Here is a 15,502-nt window from a genome sequence, read left to right as displayed (position 1 = left end):
TGACAGCGAGGAGTTTCACTGGCAGGATGTAGCACGTTGGGAGGATCAGGCTATCCCCCCCCCCCCACCCCAATTCCTCCTCCAAACAGGGGTGCCCCGACTGACCAGTGGAGGCACTAGTGCAGCGTCCAGAAGACATACCCTAAATCCAGCTTCCCACCCTCAGACATGGCCAATTGTGCCTGTATGGACCCCGGCCAAGGTAACACGGGGGGCTCGAACCTGTGACCCTCGTGTTGGTAGGATGAATCTACTGCTGCACTACCCAGATGGTACTATGTCCCTATGGTACTTTTAGTTGACAAAGCAAGATTTATTCATAAGAATTCACTCCATTTGCCCAAATGAAACTGGAGTCAAATACTGGTGAGACATCTTTCCCGTCCACATGAAGTGACAAATCGAAAGTTAAGAGTGAAATGCTGTCTACTAAACAGCAGTGAGTGATTCTGGGTAGTGAAGTTTAAATTGTTCTACCTTACCTCTGGTGTGAACTGGTGTAAGCTATATGATAGTGGGATATGTGGGGACAGCTGAATTACTGTTCTTTTAAAAGAAAAATAGAAAAAAAAAGATTTTTCCCACGGTGCTGGCAGGAGGCCAGGCCGGAGACAGAAGACCAATGTCGGGACAGTCAGTCAATCAGTCAGTCAGTCAGTGAGTCAGTCACTCACTCATGGATGTGAGGGGGGGGGGGGGGGACTAGGGAATAGGGGCTATGGATAGGAAGGTGGAAGAGAGTCTGTGTTTGAGGGTAGTTGAAGTGGCTAGGGGATGTGGGTGGTGCGGGCTGGCATGGTCAGGGAGGGGTGGGGCTATGGAAAAGGGGCCGTAGCTATGGATAGGAAGGTGATAGAGAGTCTGGTTTCAAGGGGTGGGTAGGGGGAGTGGCTGGGGGGATGTGGGTGCGTTAGGGTAGGGTTAGGACTATTTTCCATGTTGAAAATGATTAGCCGTATTGTTGTGGTACCCCAAAACATTGCACCATGACATGACTGTACTGTGTGAGCTTCAACGTATTTGCACTTGTTTATATGTTGGTGGTTATTTTCCTTATTACTGACTGAGGTTAACCACACATTAAGTTAAGTTAAGTATCTTATTTATTATTTATTTTATTTATGTATCTTTTCCTCAACATTAACATTTTACTTCGCAGCAGAACAGAAACATCCATACTTTTGGTCCAGTCCACATAGGCTACATCATGAAACTATGACTTGCATTGGTTGGTTATGTAACATAGTCTTCCACTAATTGGACAACAAAGCAGGATAATACTGTAATTTGTTTATCATAGGAACAGGCACCTTGTTGATGAAGGCATAATGCTTTTAATATCTAATGGTGAAATATTGCATCAGATAAAGGTTATCTAAGAGAGAGCGGATGAGCGTCTGAAGTCTTTCTGACACACAAACGCATGCCATGCATGCATGTGTAACCAGGGCACGAAGGCCCGGACAAATAGTACGCAGACAACGCCACTCTGGGAATTTCACCCAGAGAATATCACATCAATGAGTCAAAGAGAATACCCAACATCAGGTTTCATAAAAGGAATGGAGCAGAGACGTGCATTTCCAGGTTCAACAAAATATGTTTTTATTTATTTTGTTGTTCAGATGACCTGCCAATTAAATGTTTCAAATCAGCTGCAGATTTGTTCAGGCAACATGCCAAGTAAATGTTTCATAAGCAGCTGCAAGAGAAGAGTAGAATTAAAACAATTTCTTTATTATAAATCAGATTAAAAATGATCAAAATAGACTAAAATTACCAGTACAGCAGGGGGTGCCAATGGAGTCCACAGGTGGAAGGGGGGGTGAGTGAGGGGGAAGAGGGTCAGGGGATTGCACCACCACCAATAAACCAATAAGGCACACTCACTGCAAAGCAAAACACAGGTTAGAACGCAAAACAAAGCACCACAAATTATAACATGCACTAAGGGGACCCAGGATAAGCCCACACCCAGTGACCAACCACCTGCAGAACCATGGCGCCCTCCATGCTGTAACTGGCAAGATGAAATCTCTAAAATAATGATCAATTGGGTTAAACAAAATAAACAATCAAAATCAAATAAACAAACAACTGAAAAGAACAAAAACTACAGGACAAAAACAGCAATTGCAGAGCCTCTCCTCCACCAAGTGCAGCAGTCTAAGCCATGTGGAAGGCCACCCAATCGTCAGGCCCCTTATTCCATGGCCTACGAGCTACGGAAACCAAACCACATTCATGGTGCTGCACGAGGTGCATGGAGACTGGCTCATGTCCGGCTCATGTCACAGTAGCTCCTAACAAGACAGACATAGTTAGTCATTACTACTAATAATAAATTAAAACCAAGGACATTACAGGCAGTCGCCGTACCTTCATTCCCTACAGTAGCACGCACCAGTCGGTGCCGCACGTCTCCCTGCGCTGCCACTGTGTGAAGAAAGATCCGCCCGCCACACGCCTGCAAAATGTCAAACATTAACACCAGCCCACACATCCCAAAAGAAATACATTCTTAAAAGCACATACCATATGATCTGGTTCTCCCTCCCTCAGCAACATCAAGCAAGCCTGCCATGGTCAAGCCATGTCTCCCTTTTAAATGGGCTGGTTGATTAGTGTTAAGGTGGCTCACCTGTGTGGCTCACCTAACGAGGGATCATTAGGGGTGTGGCAGAACTGCAGGGGAAGCCTAAGCCTACCCCACTACAATCTACCCCCCCAACTTCTATCGGTGTCCCACCGATAAAACAAAAACAGGGACATAAGGAAATCAATTCCAGGTCCTAAACAGCAAAAAGATCCTATTACCAGACCCAGGGAACCAAGAGGTTGCAGCAAGCTCCTGAGCAGGTTTTCCTTCAGTCCAAAGATGTATCACTAGGTCCCACTCTTGATCCTCCAGACCCATGGCAGAAGTCCAGAGCGCGATGCAGAATCTTCCCCAGAAGAGGTCGCTCTTCTGAGTGGAATCCCAGGCCAACTGCTGTTTTTTGTCCTTCATTCACTACAGTAGCACGCACCAGTCGGTGCCACACGTCTCCCTGCGCTGCCACTGTGTGAAGAAAGATCCGCCCGCCACACGCCAGACCCAGGGAACCAAGAGGTTGCAGCAAGCTCCTGAGCAGGTTTTCCTTCAGTCCAAAGATGTATCACTAGGTCCCACTCTTGATCCTCCAGACCCATGGCAGAAGTCCAGAGCGCGATGCAGAATCTTCCCCAGAAGAGGTCGCTCTTCTGAGTGGAATCCCAGGCCAACTGCTGTTTTTGTCCTTTTCAAAACACAGTATAACCACAAAAATACATATGGTAGAAAAAAAACAAAGTAAACCAACTGACCGAAAAATACCAGAATGACACGTCTCTGCTTTACAAATCCTGCCGACTAACGCCAGATTGTAACCAGGGCACGAAGGCCCGGACAAATAGTACGCAGACAACGCCACTCTGGGAATTTCACCCAGAGAATATCACATCAATGAGTCAAAGAGAATACCCAACATCAGGTTTCATAAAAGGAATGGAGCAGAGACGTGCATTTCCAGGTTCAACAAAATATGTTTTTATTTATTTTGTTGTTCAGATGACCTGCCAATTAAATGTTTCAAATCAGCTGCAGATTTGTTCAGGCAACATGCCAAGTAAATGTTTCATAAGCAGCTGCAAGAGAAGAGTAGAATTAAAACAATTTCTTTATTATAAATCAGATTAAAAATGATCAAAATAGACTAAAATTACCAGTACAGCAGGGGGTGCCAATGGAGTCCACAGGTGGAAGGGGGGGTGAGTGAGGGGGAAGAGGGTCAGGGGATTGCACCACCACCAATAAACCAATAAGGCACACTCACTGCAAAGCAAAACACAGGTTAGAACGCAAAACAAAGCACCACAAATTATAACATGCACTAAGGGGACCCAGGATAAGCCCACACCCAGTGACCAACCACCTGCAGAACCATGGCGCCCTCCATGCTGTAACTGGCAAGATGAAATCTCTAAAATAATGATCAATTGGGTTAAACAAAATAAACAATCAAAATCAAATAAACAAACAACTGAAAAGAACAAAAACTACAGGACAAAAACAGCAATTGCAGAGCCTCTCCTCCACCAAGTGCAGCAGTCTAAGCCATGTGGAAGGCCACCCAATCGTCAGGCCCCTTATTCCATGGCCTACGAGCTACGGAAACCAAACCACATTCATGGTGCTGCACGAGGTGCATGGAGACTGGCTCATGTCCGGCTCATGTCACAGTAGCTCCTAACAAGACAGACATAGTTAGTCATTACTACTAATAATAAATTAAAACCAAGGACATTACAGGCAGTCGCCGTACCTTCATTCCCTACAGTAGCACGCACCAGTCGGTGCCGCACGTCTCCCTGCGCTGCCACTGTGTGAAGAAAGATCCGCCCGCCACACGCCTGCAAAATGTCAAACATTAACACCAGCCCACACATCCCAAAAGAAATACATTCTTAAAAGCACATACCATATGATCTGGTTCTCCCTCCCTCAGCAACATCAAGCAAGCCTGCCATGGTCAAGCCATGTCTCCCTTTTAAATGGGCTGGTTGATTAGTGTTAAGGTGGCTCACCTGTGTGGCTCACCTAACGAGGGATCATTAGGGGTGTGGCAGAACTGCAGGGGAAGCCTAAGCCTACCCCACTACACATGTATATGTCCAAAATAAACTTGTAATTCAATTTCAATTGAAACATAGGCCTATGTCTACATGGGCTAATTGTGAAGTAGCCTAATATGTGAAATGCTATTGCCTCTGTGTAGGATATGCCTCCTTGTGGAGCACGTAGGCACTGGAGGAGGCACCAGAGGGGTTGGACAGGCAGAGGAGAGGAGCGCACTATAAGAGGAGGATGGACCCCGAGGAGCGTCAAAACACTTAAACCACAGCCGAGAGAGAGAGAAAGAAGAGAGAGGGAGAGAAAGAAGAGAGAGGGAGAGAAAGCGAGAGAGGGAGAGGAGGAGCGGCAGTGCGTCCAGTATGAAGACTTAAAAACGGGGGAATGGACACTTAAAACCCGGGGGATTGTTTTTTTTTGTCCGATACGGACTCGACAGCCGTATAACAAACCAAAGCAGCGCTTATCAGAAGACAGCGTCAGCGCGGTGCACTGCGAGCGACCTGCGAGGTGAAAGTGTGCTGGTCCGACGCCTGGATGATTGGGAAGTGTTGTGGAGCTTCAGCACCCGCGGAGAGGACAGCTCCTCTGTCCTGTCCGCTCCGAGCTGACCCGGAGGCAGCGCACACCGGCCGGCGGGCGTGTTGAAGAACTATTTGCAGAGCTCATAATGTAAACATCTATCTCATCTAGCGTGCCTGGAAGAAGTGTAAAAAGACCCACTGCCGGAGAGATCCGCGTCCGCGTGTGCTCAATATGTACCAGGGGCATTTACAGGTGAGGACAGTCTGCATGAGCGTTGGTTGTTTATTCGTTTCATGAATCTGAATGAACTATAACTGCATGAGTTGTGGGGGCGCGGCGGCGGAAGTAATATAATGACTTGGTGTGAATCAGGCGCGCTTCTAAATGCAGCCTAGTTCAAGTCAAGGACATTTTCACACAAGGGATATGAGGTAGTCGGTGGCAGAAAAGTCTATAGAGATTCCAGACTGCTGCTGTCAACTGTTAGTTGACAGCAAATAAATAATGATTGGGCTACAGTTTTGTGCATTTTGACCCGTTACTCAACTGAGGGACGTCCAATTAAAGCAGGGAGAGACTGTGGAATTTAGCCAAAACCTATAGAATAAAACTGACAGTGAAAACAGAGGGAGTGCGCACCTCATGAACTGCAGGTGCATTTCAAGCAAACCGCTCCACAGTTTAACTAACAGCAAGGTGTAATCTGGACAACCTTAACTGAACAACAACAGTTTTGTAACTGAGCTTAACAAACATGCAGAACCTACCAGTTATACGGTATACCCACGTGACGCCACACAGTCTGACGTCAACTGTACAGCAAGCTAGAGACTGTAGGCTACTGTACTTTCTTCTGATGTTACACCACAGGGTAGTTGGCTGGAAGTGCTCAACTCGACTCCAAAACAAAAAATAGATGTAGCTAAAAGCCACACAAAAATAGCATTCTGGGGGGAAATGAATAGGCAATCATGGTTATGCTATTTTTCTTTCTCCCTTTTTTGGTGTTAAATCAGCTTAAAGGAAATACATCAGTCACAGTGTAGCATGAGTGTTTGATGTACAGTAATAACACACTGTCACAGGAAATGGGTGAATACAGTAGCTTCCAGTGCGAAGAATAATCCTCTCCCAGTGAAATGATGATACCCTCTTCTTTATTTTAGATGCATGGATAGAAACTGATACTGTCAGATGCCTGTTAGAGATACTCCCAGCCAGTTTATTGTGCAATAAAAGACCCCTCCATGAGTCAGAGACCTGGAGCATTAAAGAACACAATGTATAGCCTACTCTGTATACTGAAGCAGCATTGTTAATTTAGATCATTGTGAATTGAGGATGCTGAAAAGACAGTTGGCAGTTGTCTGGGTTAGATGGATTTACAGTAAGGGTCGCTGAAACACCTCTGTCTGATATTGGGTGATATAAAGTTGATATATCATCAGATTAAAAAAAAACATTTACTTTTATAGCATTCACATATTTCCATGTTTTCATTCCATGGAGTTTCAATTATTATTTATAATGAGACTTTACAGTATAGCTACAGTGTATGTTTGTCATCACATGTACATGTACTATACCTCGCCTATACGCCGCCTATACTGAAATAAAATGCCATCCTTCCCCTGCCCAAATATTGGGCTAATTTAGCAGCAAATGTCCAGTGAAATGTAATTATGGAGCTAGCATCATGCTCGCTTGCATAACAGAAGCATTATGGTGACAATGACAACACTTGAGGTTGGTTTCAAGTGTGTGTGTGTGTGTGTGTGTGTGTGTGTGTGTGTGTGTGTGTGTGTGTGTGTGTGTGTGTGTGTGTGTGTGTGTGCGTGCGTGCGTGCGTGCGTGCGTGCATGCGTGTGTGTGTGTCTGTGTGTGTATATGTACAGTATGTGCTTTCTTCAAGTGCTTTTTCAAGTGTGTGAATGATATAGCTACACGTACCATCCAGACCTGTATCAAATTAGTTGTGTGGGGGGTGGGGTTTACCATATCATGACAGTTTGCATATTGTCAGATAAGTTGTCAATGACAGAAAAGTAAACTAAATTTACTTTCAAATAGAGCTACTTTCTGGTTCTCATTGAAAACAATGCTCCCACATATTTATTTAATTCAACACAATGTTTCGACTCGGTTTCATCAGGTATCAGAGGACCATAGGATACCTGGTGAAGCCCTAGAGTTCAACTGCACTCCAGCACCTGCTAAAATTTTCATGAGATGCGTATGGTCATCTTCTTTTTTTATCTCACTGTATTGTGCAATGTTGTAAACCACGGCCATGTGGAACTCTGTGCAGGTTAAAACAAATGGTAACAGGGTGTCTGGGTAGTGCAGCGGTAGATTCCCTGCCCACCAACAAGTATAATTAGGGAGATGAACCTTGATGAAAGCATTATTTCAAGCTAGGGCTGGGCGATATGGCCTCTAAAGAATATCGCGATGTTTTTTGGCTATATCGCGATACACGATATATATCTCGATATTTTTGAAATCTCTCATAAATGCTCAATTTAACCCTTCAGGGTTCATACACATTTTGACCAATGGATTTCCATGACTTTTCCATAAGTTCTTAACCTGTATTTTATGCACACCTGGGGTAAAAAAAGAAGAAGAAAGACAGGGCAGATGTAGTGAGCAAAGATGATTTAATATTCCATAGCTCTGACCTAAGCAAATCTGACATCACTGTGAACACAAACAACACTTCTGATATAATATGATTGTTTTAGTAAAGTGTATCACTCAATAGTCAATACAAAAATAATGGCTTTTATAGAACTGAAAGCCTAGCTGCTTAGTCTGCAGATAAAACATTATTGGCATGACGGCAACATATAAGCTGTGAATTTTGCATTGTGGCCAGTTCTATAGTGAGGCATGGAAAGCCTCACTATACGCCATCATATCTGTGTCGTAAAGAAAAGACACTGTGATGTTGACTTTTATGTAGGCTATGTGTGCATTCGTTTTCCTTATAGATCATGACTGCCCTGCAGCTAGCTACGTTAGCTTGCATGTAACGTTAGCGTTAGTTGCTTTTGGAGACACAAACCCTGGACGTTTCATTTTGAGTAATGCATGAGGTTCTCTATGGTTTACACCAGCTCTGGGAGTATGAAGTGCTTTAAATGCGGGGATTTTGGTCACAACAAGCTTGTGGAGCGCTGCCTGCAACTAGGTAACCGAACCAGCTAGCTAACGTTAGCCCCGTTAGCCCCATCACAACAGCTAACGTTAACGCCAAACAAATCCCCTTCCTCCTCCCCACGTTTGGTTTAACGTAACGCCAGCTCAGACTTTCCCCTAATCTCAGAAACCTTGCGGGACATGTATTGCAAATTGCAATAGTGGTTGTTTTGTTATAATTTGAAACTGTGAACAGCCACAATGGATGCGGCCATGTTTCGCCAGCTCCTTGGGTTTGTTGGGACGCGTGATTTCGAATCGCACATAGGTTAAGGACGGGTGTGTCTGAAGCCTGGACACACCCGTGTGTGTGACGCGGTTTGACGCGTTTGACGTATCCATGTGATTCCCCCTCCCTTCCTGAAGTGTGACTTGAGCTCTCCCTTGAAGAGGGAGAGCTGACAAGAGGAAACGTGAAGCGAGTCATGCCGGCGGCTTAAGTTATAAACAATGCGTGACAATTATACTCGAATGTTCGCGATATAGTCATTTCTACATCTCACGTGGCACAAGCCGCGATACATCGAGTATATTCGATATATCGCCCAGCCCTATTTCAAGCTGGTCAGAAGCACACAGTAGCCTATGCATATTTTCTAAGTGATATTTTGTTGTGATGTTTGTTCAAAAGCAGCATCTAGATGAGAAGGATCTGTGTGAGACTGCAGTCACTTGAGAATGGGAGTTGCATGCTGGGAGCACAGGGGGACTTTTTCAATAGGAACAGAATTAAAGAGTGTTGAAATGCGATCTGTTTTTCCTGCCAGCCATGCATTTTATTTAAAATATAAAGTGCAGTCTTAGATGAGTGTTCTCAGTGTCTGCTCCAACGCCCTCTGAAGTCTTCATTTTTATACTGTACGTTTCATCATACCCATGTGACCTCTGAATGGAGGCTTCAGGCATAAATCAATGGGAGTTGTGAGGTTGGCTCTGTCTGCGCTCCGCGGCGTGGAATTTTAAATGAAGCTTACATACGTACTGTACGCTTCCTGATGTAACAGCGTGGAATTGTAAATGAAGCTGACATACCTAATGTACGCTTCCTGATGTAACAGCATTGAAGCATCAATCAAGGGATGCTCATCGTCAGACAGACGTCGTCTAGGTTTTCTTCCTGGAAATAGATCCAGTCGTATGTCCATCTTTATTTAGGGATTGTCTCCGAGTCAGCAAGACCTGTCAGCTTATGATGATGGAGTAGTTCAGGAAGCATTTCCCTTAGGGGAGAAGACAACATACCCCCCCACCCCCAGCCCATTTTTTAATTTATCATAGTGTTTATGTTGTGCACAAAATCTTCTGCCTTGAAACTAATTTCTATAAAATTATTTAAACAAATGAAATTGCGCTGTGACCAGCAGCTCTATAAGTCACTCTGTTGGTTGGTCGGTCGGTGGGTCCACAAAAAGTTCACCACCCATTAGCGGGCACAGTTTGGAGGCTGAAATTTGGCATGGATGTCAAGTGTGTATGTGTGTGTGTGTGTGTGTGTGTGTGTGTGTGTGTGTGTGTGTGTGTGTGTGTGTGTGTGTGTGTGTGTGTGTGTTCATGCCTATTGGCTAAAGGGGGGGCAGTGGGGAGGGGCTAATTTTGAAATGCAAGATGGCAGGGGCAGAGGGCTGAAATTTGTTATGGGGTTCAAGTGTGTGTGTGTGTGTGTGTGTGTGTGTGTGTGTGTGTGTGTGTGTGTGTGTGTGTGTGTGTGTGTGTGTGTGTGTGTGTGTGTGTGTGTGAGAGAGAGTGTGTGTGTGTGTGTGTGTGTGTGTGTGTGTGTGTATGTGTGTGTGTGTGTGTGTGTGTGTGTGTGTGTGTGTGTGTGTGTGTGTGTGTGTGTGCGTGTGCGCGCACGTGTGTGTGTGTGTGTGTGTGTGTGTGTGTGTGTGTGTGTGTGTGTGTGTTGTTCATGCCGTTTGGCTAAAAGGTGCAGTGGGGGCGGGGGGGAGGTGAAGGTGTGTGTTTGGCTAAAAAGTTTATCCTTTTTCCCCCCATTTCCACCACAGTTGTATTTGGCCAATTCCCCATCCTGTCCCAGTTGTTGCTCCACCCCCTCTGCTGATCTGGGGAGAGTTGTAGACTAACACATGCTTCCTCTGATGTGCAGTTGCCAGCCATTTCTTTTCACCTGACAGCACAGAGTTTCACCGGCAGAACGTAACGCGTGGGAGGATCACACTGTTCATCCCAGTTCCCCTCCCCCCCGAACAGGCGCCCCAACCAACCACAGCAACCAGGACAAATACCCTTAATGTGTCTTCCCACCTACAGACATGGCCAATTGTGCCTGTATGGACCAAGCCGAATAACATGGGGGCTCGAACCTGCGACCCTCTTGTTAGTAGGCAGGGAATATACCGCTGCACAGTGCTACCCAGATGCCCAAATCTTCTCATCTTAAGAAAAACACGATTTGAAGGCTGAATATGAGACTAAATGGCCTGTTAAGATGGATGTTTTTTTTGCAGTGTGGATCTACAGTATAAACCATGGGACGTGCGAATATTTCCATAAATACATTGCATAAATCTCAGCACACAGAGACCATATTGGGTGGATCAATATTTGGGCATGATTTGGGTTTCACAATCAGACTAAATCTTGTCCTCGTGGTTGGCTGGCATAGCCTCGGTCTCTGCCTGAGTAATATCAGTGTGTGGCATTGCCACTGCCTCGTGGCAGAAAAATGCAATGCCAAGCTGCATGTCTTCCATTTCTTCTGTTTGTTCTAAGAGGTTCATAAAAGCATCCGACCTGTATTGCATGCCAAATGCATGGCAGCATCCTTTTGAATCCTCATTTTGAAATGCAAAACCAAAAGTCTTAAGCTGCGGTCAGCCAAACAATGCTCGTCTCACAAGTGTCGCAGAGAAATTTCAAAGGTCCTCACAGTTGCAGAAGGGTCTTGTGACCTTCGGCGGTCAGGGTTGAAAGCTCGATGCTGTAAATAAATATTCTAAAAACTTATATTTCTCACAGCCAGAGGGGCAGTAGTGAGCGCTGTGATGGCTGGGCACGCCGGCACAAACACAAAAGAAGACACGGCTGCCATGTTGCTATTTTTGAAAGAACAGTTTAGACCGAAACTAGAAGAGTTTTTAGAATATTTATTAGCAGCGCCGAGCTTTCAACCTTGACTGCCGAAAGTCACAAGACCCTTCTGCCACGGTGAGTACTAGAGATGCGCAGATGAGGTTTTATGCCATCCTAATCCACCCTCCGTAAATCCGCGCAAATTATTTCATACTATTTATAGATCCGGGCCTGCCATGCACCCGACATTTCACAGCGCAATAAAAGGAGCGAACTTACGGTTTCTGCTGCCATTGGTGCGATCGCTGCAGTCCAAGACTCCAAATAAACTTCCATGCTGTATTATGTCCAGTCCACCACTTGCCCCCATGTAGCTTACTCGGCTAACGCTATAGCTTTAAGTTTAGTGTACTGGATTGCCTCATCGTATGGGAAAATAAATGGTAAATGGTAAATGGTCTGCATTTATATAGCGCTTTTATCCAAAGCGCTTTACAATCAGTAGATAGTCTACATTCACCCATTCATACACCGATGGCGGCAGGCTGCCACGCAGGGTGCCTACACACCATCGGGAGCAAGGAGGGTTAAGTGTCTTGCCCAAGGACACAGCGACAGCAGCTGGGAGGGAGCGGGGATCGAACCGCCAACCCTTGCGTCATTGGCCGACCCGCTCTACCTCCTGAGCTAAAACCTAATTTACCTGTTGGGCCACAGAATAAAATCAAAGACAGCTTGAGTTTAGCCAAAACTAGCAGCTCGTGCGACCAGTGGTGAGATGTCACTTTTGGGGAGATTTAGTTTATCAACACAGTATAAAAATAATCACAACCAAACGTCAGATAGGTCGGGCCACCATGTTTAACTAGGGTTTATATCTTTAATGTTACAATTACAGCTGAAAATGACAACAGAAATAAACAATAAACAAGAACTAAAATGGCAGGTGTCTACCCAGGTGGAGCTTTGTTGTTAACGTGATGTCACGGTGATTGGGTCTATAAGGGACTGTGTAGGAGCAAAGTGACAACACAGGCCTGAAAGAGGCTACTTGAATCAGACTAGGACGCGTTAGATAAGATTGATGCAGTTAAACCAAAGCTCTTCAGGGAGATGGATGTCAGCATCATTGCTCTCTCACTGGAGGTGCAGCGGAGGAAGCTGTGAGGCATGCTGATTCAGCGCTGCTGCTCATCGTTATCAAGCAGAAAGCTAGAAGAGATATTCTTTCAGTCAATATGTTTTTGCTTTGATGTAGCACATATGTAAGAAAAGCCCTTGTCTGGTGTATATTTCTTCAGATGGCACTTTTCCATAATCATTTCACATTACAGATTAATTGAAGTCGTATTGTTTTTCCTTGACCTGAGCATTTATCACAGCATATTTACAGTGAATCTAATTACGGAGTGCTTGTTGTATTGTGTGTTTAAATGATGTCCCCGCTTAATGGGAGTGACGCTCCGAGGCCTTTCGATGCTTGCTCTGTTAAACACAGCACGATTACATAATTTGATTAACATATTCCAACAGCCCCAGGGAAGATCTTGGGATGGATGTTATCAGTGATCAGAATTAGCTGGCGAGTCTAGTAGTTTATGCGCCTGATTTGATCATCCAGCACTCAGTAATAGTTTGTAGGGTGAATTATGGTTTGCTGCCACATTGTCCTCTGGCACTACAGTAAATAGGCCACTGATGGAATATGAGAATTATTGAGAAGTTGAATAAAGTATTTTTCTCCATTTTTCATTGCCTGCTTCTATTGTTTGGTATTTTGGGTATTTGTGGCAATCCAGTGTGTCCCAGTGTTTTTGGTTTCTCCTCATTACCACCAAGACTTGTTAGGAAGTGTCTCTCTCATGGGACAGCCTGGTCCTGTCCTGGAGGTCCCATTTCCTCTCCTAACTAACCTGATCTCATTGACAGTCAAGCTTTATATTAATATTGACTACTGATGCTAGTTAAAAGCTTGGTTAATAAGAGGCATTAGCTGATTTAAAAAAAAGAAGAACAAAACAAGAATAGGCAAGCCTAGTTAAGCCGGAGAGTGCTGCCACTCAGTGTTGTGCAACTGCAAGTTCACATAAGAGCTAGCTCAAAGTTCAGTCCAAACGGCTTAAAATGAACTGCTTCACGTTCATACAGTAGTTCACAGTTTTGAATTTTGAACTAAGTTCACAGTCCCAAAAAACACTTCACGTTCATATCTAAAAACAATATGAGCTGCTCCGAGCTATTCTTTTTCAATGGAGTCATCAATATTGCAGACGATCTCTCCAATTAGTCACTGATCGTTCCCAAAAACTTTCACTTCTGTCCAACTGCTTTTTTTAGTTCGGAAAACTGGATGGGATGGTTATGTTTTACATAGACGAGCGTTAGTTGTACTGCCACTTTTCGTTGACACTGTTTTTAAACAAAGTCCACATACCAGCTTGTTCAGGTTAATTGGATTTGGATCTCCTCTCTCATTTGGCTTAAAGCCAGAATACTCCCACTCTGGCGCTGTGGAGTTTGGTTGACACATGTGAATGTAATCATCTAGCTGATTACAGGTGATTACATTCACCTGTGTCACAGGCTTCATTCAGTTGCCTGCTGCTGCTCAACACAACACTCGTGTTTCATGGGGAGTCAGTCAGTCAGTCAGTCAGTCAGTGAGTCAGTCAGTCAATAAGCCCCTGATACTCTTCTAGGCCGGCCCTACCGGGTCCAGCAAAAATCCTAAGGTTTGCAAAATCATTCAAATCAGTGCTAAAATCAACGTGAATCCAAGTACAAAGTTATTGTCCTCATGGAAGTATTTAGATAAGAGATCTTACAAAAATAATCAATCAAATCAATCAATCAATCAATCAAACACCAGCAAGAGTCTATTTAAGCATGCAGTACACATACTAAGCTGTCTGATAACTATAAGCAGGCCATCTTGGTATAAAATGGTTAAAGCTTGAAACTTTATTCAACGCGTTGCACTGGGAGACCTTTATCAGACTCGAGGCAAACGGGTCCTGGCTGCTTCCTCCAGACAGGCAGCTTTAAAGCCTACGCAATTTAATGAAGCACGGTCTTGATTAAAAACGATTTAATTGGCCTGCCTATTTCAGGAGCCAGGGTAATGAGTGAAATCAGGTGGTATCCGGCTGGAACGGCCGCTCTGCAGACAGCGCTGCTCTCCTTGTTGGAGGAAACGACGGCACACTAACCTTTTCATCTGCCACAGGCCACAGGGGCTGGTGGAGAAGTGTTGAGTTCTCACTTTCAGTTCAAGATTTTCTTATGACCAAACACCAAAACCTAACTCTTAACAGCAAGCGCCAAATTTCTTCACATTTGGGTATGTGTCCTGGTCGCTGTAATAGTGCCTCCTCTGGTCGGTCGGGGCGCCTGCGGGGCGGCAGGGAACTGGTGGGAATAGCGTGATCATCATCCTCCCACCACATACTATATCCTGCCGGTGAAGCTCCCCGCTGTCAGGTGAAAAGAAGCGGGTGGCAACTGCGCATGTGTCGGAGGAAGCATGGTGTTAGTCTACGGCTCTTCCCAGATCAGCAGAGTGTGGAGCAGCGACCGGGGCAGCAGGGGGGAAATTGGGGAGCAATTGGGGTGGAAATCTGAAAAAAATAAATAATAATCCTTGAACTGAGCTGAAAAATTAAAACCCCTGTTAAGGTTTTCACACAACAAGATGTAATATCATAATGCCTTGGTAGTGCTTTGAGTGTTTCATGCCACGCTGTTGGTTTGTTGTTTGTAATCTTGATAATGTGGGGATTACATTTGTCCTCATTATAAATCACTCTGGATCAAAGTGTCAGCACTACTGTCTGACAACTGATGTCCCAGCAGAGGTGATGCCAGCCTGATGGGAAAGGGAAGGGAAAGGGAAAGCTCCTCACATGATGATGGAGCTGCTCTGTCATTATTATTGAGCCAAAACCAATATGGGATGAGGCAAATTATTGATTTTCTGTACTCCCATTCATCAAGCAACTGACAAGCAGACAGAAGCAGTCAACAAACAAACACAAGTGTTCTATTGTGGGGCGTCCGGGTAGTGCAGCGATAGATTCTATGCCTACCAATACGAGG

The 15,502-nt window shown here is 44.8% G+C and overlaps 1 protein-coding gene across 1 annotated transcript in view; it reads left to right on the top strand.

The window, feature by feature from the left end:
* Window positions 1-5,407: 5,407 nt before the first annotated feature.
* The window catches only part of pex5la (peroxisomal biogenesis factor 5-like a), a gene marked incomplete at both ends in the record, with an annotated part of 143,314 nt that continues 133,219 nt past the window's right edge, over window positions 5,408-15,502 (top strand). The window contains one exon of the mRNA XM_083647429.1: window positions 5,408-5,428. Within this exon, the coding sequence (XP_083503555.1) occupies window positions 5,408-5,428 (21 nt within the window). The remainder of the gene's footprint in view (window positions 5,429-15,502) is intronic.

This window comes from Poromitra crassiceps (genome assembly GCF_964638095.1).
Source record: "Poromitra crassiceps genome assembly, chromosome: 12".
NCBI classification, from domain to species: domain Eukaryota; kingdom Metazoa; phylum Chordata; class Actinopteri; order Beryciformes; family Melamphaidae; genus Poromitra; species Poromitra crassiceps.
Note: the sequence above shows the minus strand (reverse complement) of the source record. Positions and strands in the feature narration are given on the sequence as shown.